The 8122-nt window shown below is 35.2% G+C and overlaps 1 protein-coding gene and 1 non-coding gene across 2 annotated transcripts; one reads left to right on the top strand and one right to left on the bottom strand.

Annotated features, from left to right (window-relative positions):
* Positions 1–2221: 2221 nt before the first annotated feature.
* LOC132623620 (protein RADIALIS-like 6) lies at positions 2222–5286 on the top strand. Its single transcript, XM_060338403.1, has 2 exons — positions 2222–2574; positions 5058–5286. The coding sequence occupies exons 1-2, from the start codon at positions 2354–2356 to the stop codon at positions 5083–5085; spliced, it is 249 nt and encodes an 82-aa protein (XP_060194386.1). The 5' UTR covers positions 2222–2353; the 3' UTR covers positions 5086–5286.
* A 1261-nt stretch (positions 5287–6547) lies between these two features.
* Positions 6548–6620, bottom strand: TRNAA-AGC (transfer RNA alanine (anticodon AGC)). The gene has a single exon. It is a non-coding gene; the product is annotated as a tRNA-Ala (tRNA).
* Positions 6621–8122: the final 1502 nt, after the last annotated feature.

Genomic DNA, 8122 nt, shown 5'->3' with positions numbered 1-8122 from the left:
CAACTAGTTCAGGTTTAGCAATATCAACTGAACAATATATCGAGATATGTCAAAGTAATTTTTGTTTATCCTGTAAACATTATAGTTAGGTATGATTTTCCCAAACAACTTGCAATTAAGTAGATAATTTTTTGGATTACTTATTTTGAAACAAAATGCAAATAACCACATTAACGAGACATCAGAAAACAAAATTGCAACGGAACTTAGATAAATTTATAATTATTATGAATAAGCTTATCAAACCTTATAGTCATACTACTTTTAGATTGAGAAACCAGTGATGAGTTGCTAACTATGCGTACTATTACATAGATTTTTTTAAACACAGAGATGAATGCCATGAGATTGTAGGCAGAAAACACATGGTTTTCAAAACTAAAGAGGCTTCAGCCATTTTTACCGCATAGGAGATAACAAAACAACAACAATATACCCAGTGTTATCCCACAAATGGGGTCTGGGGAAGGTAGTGTGTATGCAGACCTTCCCCTACCTTGAGAGGTAGAGAGACTGTTTCCGAGAGACTCTCGGCTCAAGTAAACACATTTCAAAGCAATTCGAAAAGGAGAACAGCGGGAGTGAAGGGGTAACACGCTTTGCCTCATAATTATTATGGTATTGTAATTATTATACTCCAATTTATAATTATTTCCTTTTCTTTTAGGGAGTTTCTGAAACATGACAGTCTCTGACTTCACATTCCCACATCGAGGTTTCAGATAAAAAGTTAACCATGATTATCAATCATAGGGAAAGAAGACCTGTGAGCCAAAGAACACAGTTTCTAGTGGGAAAAGGGTGGAGACCAACTGTACCTTGGATGCACCCATGTAGAAGGTATTCTATATGATAAAAGGGATTCTTAAATATCAGATACTTGTATAATGGCATAGATTCCTACTGTAGTTTCTTTTGCCAGAATATAAACTATTCAGATTTGACAAATGGTGTCCCTCCATCTCACCCATGTAGACAGCCAGTATCTCAGGTGTCAAAGCAAGTGGTCTAAAAGGGACAATTTCCCTCTTTTGGTAATTTTTAGGGGCTTTCAGAACTACACAAACTTCTCGATATGATATAAACTGGAAAAAACGTTGTGGAGAAAGTAAAAGTTCATTTTCTCCTTTTAAGCACGAGGCAAAAACTAACATAGCAAGAAACAGAATAAGCAAACATCTTGAAAATGCTGGTCCTGCTTCTCCAAGAGACTGCATAAATGCAGAAATTTTTCTGGAATGTCAACTTGCATAAATGCAGAAATTATTCTGCAAATCAAGATGGCTGACTGGTTAATGCTGAATCAACTATGGCCCGTCTATATGGACAAATGAATGGTTGATACTGGTTTTGAAAAGAGTTTTAAATACTAGTCAGTTTTGTGCTAGTTGATTTCAATAGTTCCTTATTAGTTACAACAAATAACAACACCGCAATAATGGTTAAAAAGAGACACACACCTGGGTTTTAATTTACACAATGATGACCCCGATGGTACCTACACCTTATCTTGAAAAACAAAAGCAGGGAAATTCTGACGACACGGTAATAGAATATGCACAGGGTGGCTCCACTTATAGAGAAAATTCAAAATTAAAACATAAGCAGCAGTTATTTGCCTGTTCCAACTTGCAACTCGGAATCATAATTTGATACAGCTATAGGCAACCTAACAGTTATAACCATCCAAATGTAAGATGATAAAACTTAAAGAACAATTGAAATTGAGCTGATGAACAACATTAAGTACTTAGTTTTTTTTCACTTTGTTCATAATTAGTTACCATCAAAACATAAAGATCAGCATTGCTTAGGTCAATGCGGACATTGTCAAAAAAATGACCGGCAGTAACAATTGAAGGGTGACAAATGGTTTTCCAATTGACGCAGAATTTAAGCAACATTGTCCAACCTAGAAGATGTATAAATATCTTGATAATTGTTTTTCGGTCCAAAATACTATAGCATTGGCGCGTCTATCTTAGGCCACATAATTGGAACTAGGGGATCTAATCTCCTCCAGCTGGGTGAATTTCCTATCTGATCCACTTGCTGATGATATTACTTTTCAAAAAAAGCAATCAAATGTCTGGTCACAAATACTATTTTCTTATTCTCCCTCCACCTATTCCCATTAGCAATACTTCAAGAATCATGTATTGTATTGTACCTCCCCTAAAAGAAAACGAAAAAATATTCGCCAACTTGCTACAACCCAACACCTTTTTCTCCAGCTTATAAGGAGCTAACAAAGATAGCTTAGCATTATCTTGCCCATAACATTCACTTGACCACTTGGCTTTTGTGACTCACATCACTCTAGCCAAATTAATTGACCGAGTACTAACATTTAATGGCCTCTTGGACTGCAAGGCAAAACAAGAAGTTCGAAGAGGCTTTGGCTTTATATGACAGGGACACTCCTGATCGCTGGCATAACATTGCCAGGTGTGTAGGTGGAAAATCAGCAGAGGAAGTGAGGAGGCATTATGAGCTGCTTGTGAAGGATATCATGCAAATTGAAAATGGCCAAGTACCTTTACCCAATTACAAAGCCGCTGAGAGCAATAGCAGGTATCGCAAATCTCTACTCTCCACATAACCAAACTAATCTTTTCATCCATTGACAAGTCAATGATACGTTCTGTATTTTTAACTTCCTATCCCATGAACCAAAGTATCTACCACTCCGTAAGATTGATACCCGGTATAGATTCCCATATGTTGTCATTTTCCTATTTCTGGTACTGTTTATTACCACCTAGATAATCCATTTTTAGTTAGTAACTTTAAGTCAAAGACCAGTCACACTCCTTGTTAATATATACAGGAAAAAGTTGACACCTATATTCTAAAGAATAAATGCTTAGGGGTCGTTTGGTAGAAGGTATAAGCTGGGATATCCCAGCACTAATTTTTATACCATGTTTGGTAGAAGGTATAAATTTATCCTTGTACCAAACATGGTACAAAAATTAGTGCTGGGATATCCAGCTTATACCTTCTTATCCCACTTATACTGGGATTATTTTATACCATCTAAAAGATGGTATAAAATAATCTCAATAGATGGGATAAATTAGTCTCGGGATTATAATCCCGAGATAATTTCGACTATCTACCAAACGACCCCTTAGAGTTTCTAACTTTATGCAAGAAGATAATTTATAAATGTCTGCACCATTACCTATTTAAGCTTCTGAATAATGAATCTAATCCTACTTGTTTTAGTTAATATGCGTAAGTGCTATACCTTGATCCCCTACCACCTCATTATATAATATTACACTATTGTTTAACAATTGTTTCTTGCATTGATAAGTATAATCACATGATGCAGCAAATATTTTATGGAAAAGGGCCAAATATACCCCTGTACTATTAGAAAAGGGTAAAATATACCCTGGTTATACTTTGAGTCCAAATATACCCCTATCGTTATACTATTGGTTCAAATATACCCTTCTTCCGTTAAAGTTGTCCAAGGTGGACATTCCATCTTACGTGTCACTGACATTAGATGAGGTGGATGCCACGTGGTATTGTCACCCCAACACCCCTAACTCATTTTACACCTCCCCTCTTCCACTACTAAAATTTCCTTCCCTCCACCACCATGGCCACCATTACCACCATAATTATCTTGCTTTCTTGTTTTCTTTGTACTGACTTATGTTACGTTTTCATTGTTCAATTTTAAATAACACCGTTCAACCATTTGAGTCTTTTCTATCTGGTGATTTATTTGATCTTTTTTGTTTCTGGAATTCCTTTCTGATGATCTAATCACTGAGAAAAATTGGATATTTCGTTGGTTTTCTTCTTCAATTTGGAAAAGTTTGCATCTATTTTAGTAAGTTTTGGTGTTATATGGAATATCATATTAGTAATGTTATATGGAATATCATATTAGTAATTCTTGTTCTTGTTCCTCTTGTATGTGTACTTTAATTCCAGTTTGCATCTGTAAAAGCTTTAGACAGAAGCAAAGCTTTTCATTTCCTTTTCTTCGCGGTTAGCTATACAATTGCGGGGAGATGGATGAAGAGTAAAGCCCATCAAATGCTTTATTTTGGAATAGTTTGGAGTCGTGTGCTTCCTTTACTTTTCACTTGTGATGCACTCACTCTATGCGCTTGAATTCTTAGCAATTGATAAATACTGTTCATCGTGCTTATGGACTAGTTGATGGGCGGTAATGGCGGCAATGGTGGAGGAGGGAAGGAAATTTTAGTAGTGGAAGAGGGGAGGTGTAAAATGGGTTAGGGGTGCTGAGGTGGCAATGCCACGTGGCATCCACCTCATTTAATATCAGTTCCTCGTAAGATGGTATGTCCACCTTGGACAACTTTAACGGAGAAAGGGTATATTTGAACTAATAGTATAACAGTAGAGGTATATTTAGACCCAAAGTATAATGAGGGATATATTTAGCCCTTTTCCAAATATTTTATGAGCTCCACACGTTCCTCAATAACCCTTCAGCAATCCCAAACCAGTTATCAAGAAGATAATTTCAGCAGCACCTAAACTTGAAAGAAATACCATCAGTTTCAGCAAGTTCTAAGTCGGTGTTTTAATTTTTTATTCTTTTTTTATTTTCAAAAGTCAATCTCGCCTCCCAGACTGAAGATGATTAATTCAGGCACCTATACACAAAAGGACTGCTCTATACATTCACCTTTAGCTTAACCAAAGCTAATTCGTCCTCAGTCAACCGAGCTCAAGAATGTTGAATATTTAGTACTAATTAATATCTACTATTCTCACAAGCAGGCTATCTTGTTAGTTGTGAATATGCTGCCACTGAATAATACAGTTCTTCTAACAAGGAGTTATCTTGTGAATACACAACCTTCTTTTGATTCATATGTGGTTCTAATAAGATAAGCAAAAAGAAGACTTACAGGCTAAGAGCTATATATCTCTGATTAAGTTGGCTGCATGTAAAAAAAATTCTTAAATAAAAGAAATAGTATTAGTTTCTCAAACGAATAAGTAATGCTTATTTCCTCATGCTTTATCACTTCTTTACATGCCTATATTTTATTGAACAGGCTTCTGAAGAACCTGAAGCTACACTGAGAACAAAGTTGCAGCCATGCTCAATAACATCACAAGTTCTCCATTATATGCCTAGTGTAAAAGCATAAATTGTGAATTCATGTCTGAGTTTTTTAAGAAAGCAAAACGTAAGACTATTATTGTCCATCTGTATCCATCTGTCTTACTATGTAATGTTTCTCAAACACATAATATATAGATGTAATGTCTACCTCACTTTTATCTTAGTGTAATCTGTTCCTAAAATCAACTAAAAATACACGCTTCATAGTCTGATCGCAATTCTCAAATCATCTGTTTTTTTAGCTTCAAGTCTTGCGAGTTGTGGAAACTTGCACATATCAGTTTCGGTTTCATGTAGAGTTTACCTGGCCCCTAATGTCCTACTCGCAAAATGAAAAAGGTTAAAGTAATGGTCACTAACTGCATCAGCAATGATCTCTTTTGTTGACCAGGTTACGTTTAACAAGCAAACAACAAATACCCAGTGTACCTCGGCTCAAAAGAAAGGTATCCGATGCAAGATTGTAAGAAAATAGACAGCAAAATAGCAAGATACCATGTAGAGTTTACCTGGCCCCTAATGTCCTACTCGCAAAATGAAAAAGGTTAAAGTAATGGTCACTAACTGCATCAGCAATGATCTCTTTTGTTGACCAGGTTACCTTTAACAAGCAAACAACAAATACCCAGTGTACCTCGGCTCAAAAGAAAGGTATCCGATGCAAGATTGTAAGAAAATAGACAGATACAAAAAAGAATTTGCGTTACCGGGAATCGAACCCGGGTCTCCTGGGTGAAAGCCAGATATCCTAACCGCTGGACGATAAAGGAGCTTGTTTAACAAACAAATGCTTTAAACTTGATAACCTTTTCTATTCCCCTTAAACTTCTGTCTAATGGGCATCAAGCAACAACTTAATAAGAAAATTAAAGGAATTCTCTTAGTATTTTCTTCTTCCTTTTCCTAATGGGTCAATCTAAACTCTCAGTATAAATATAAGTTTATATATTATAAACTCTCAGTATAATTATAAGTTTAAGTTACCATGGTCTTGGGTTCAAGCCCGGAATGAATTGTCTTTGGTGAGGAGCGCTTTTAACTCCTAGTGGGACTTTCTGGCAGGAGCCCCGATTAGTAGTAGGGCCCCAAAGTGGGTACCAAACACTTGATGGAAAACCAACATTATATATTCGAATAAAATTTCTTTAAAAATCATGTCTTGAAGTAGAACCACATTTTGTTGCAATTGTCAACAACAGGGATGACAAAACTGCAGTGGTGGTAATATATAATCAAGTCTTGATCTTGAGAATCCAAATATTTACATCTAAAAACAAAAATAACAACATTTTACATGAATAAAACAGGAGAATGTAGTCCAAAATTACCTTTTCAACCCTAAAATCAGGAGGGAACCACCGAACCAACCGATAAGTGAAGAAACGAAAGAAAGGGAGTCGGAAAAAGAGGAAATGATGATGGAGATGCGGGGTATCGATCCCCGTACCTCTCGCATGCTAAGCGAGCGCTCTACCATCTGAGCTACATCCCCTTCGTGATGATGACTACTTGAACCAGGTGATATCCTCTAGTGTTAAAAGGAATAGTAAATAAACAAGGAATGGTCCAAATATGCTCTCCATGAGTAGTTATAGTCAAATACTCAAATCTATAACTTTGTTGTTGCCACGATGGGCTAAATTTGATTTTATTTGACTCAATGTATATGTGGTCTTTTCTTATAAGAAAAAAAAAAGGATTAATTTTACCGGTTAAACTATGTGAAATTGTCGAATTTGACAATTAGCCCTTGTAAAAAAGTCCCACTTATTGAAATGCTTATGTCGTTAGTCAACATGGACAAATCTATAACTCAAATTATTAATGGATGGTAAATTTGAACCATTTAGAGTTCAAAATATACCAATTAGAGTTTAAATTTTGAACAGTAATAAATTTGAACTCATGAATTTTGTGAAAGCCATTTAAAATAACGTCAATAGGGGACAGTCAAACAATTTTAAATGTTTATAAATTAAGGGGAGGTTGTATAAATTAGAGTAGAGAGAGCATACATTTCTGTAAATATTTTGGAAAAGAATAAATAGCATATTTTGTTTAGTTATTTTAAAGGAATCAACAACTTAAATCTTTGATGCTTAGATTCAGTCTCTTATATTTATTTTTCATTTGAAGGTAATTATTGAGAAATGGCACATTTAGCCGCCACAACTATTCTATATTCTTGCATTGAATTAAGCACTAACTTCATGTTGTTTATCTGACGTCTCAATATAGAGCTCCGAAAGTACTAATCACTATGTTTGAAAAGATATAGCTATAGTGAACATGTACACCTAACTTCTTTTTATGAAAGTGGTGTCAAAGTTAATTTAATGACGTCTCCACTATTCCACCCAGTATCATTTACCTTATACTAGTATAGGTATCAAAAACTCTATCAGCAAGACTTAAACATATAGAAAAACTACCTAATATTTTTTACTCATTGATCAATAGGACCGACCCTAGAGGGAATTAACTTACAGTAACAAAGTTTAAATCAAAATAATCACAATCCATATGAGTGGAATCTGGATTATGACCAAAAAAGAACAGAAAAACAATTATAGCATTACATGAAGTACCTTTACATATAGGAACTATTTTTGTGTCTCAATGTATATGAATGTAAAGAACAAAAAAAAATTGCTATTTACTGTTCCTCCTAATTGTCTTGTACATTGTCAAGTAACTAAGCAACTGGCCTCAATTTGTTAAAGGCAAGCAAATCAACAGATGAAAATAAAAAAGGATGAATCTTGCAGATCCGACAGTCCTCAGCACCTCCTTGGCAATAGGACCAAACTTGTACCAATTCTCTAGTCTCAAAACTGTATGAAACTATAGTATGTGGCAACACATGCAGATATAATACCTGCAAATCTTTATTGAATGCACATGGCCTTACTGAATATCCCATTTTCAATCTCAAATCTTGATCATTCATCATATACTCTAATCTTACAAAATGATCAAACCTCCATGCTGAAT

This window comes from Lycium barbarum, chromosome 2 (assembly GCF_019175385.1).
Source record: "Lycium barbarum isolate Lr01 chromosome 2, ASM1917538v2, whole genome shotgun sequence".
NCBI lineage: Eukaryota > Viridiplantae > Streptophyta > Magnoliopsida > Solanales > Solanaceae > Lycium > Lycium barbarum.
Note: the sequence above shows the minus strand (reverse complement) of the source record. Positions and strands in the feature narration are given on the sequence as shown.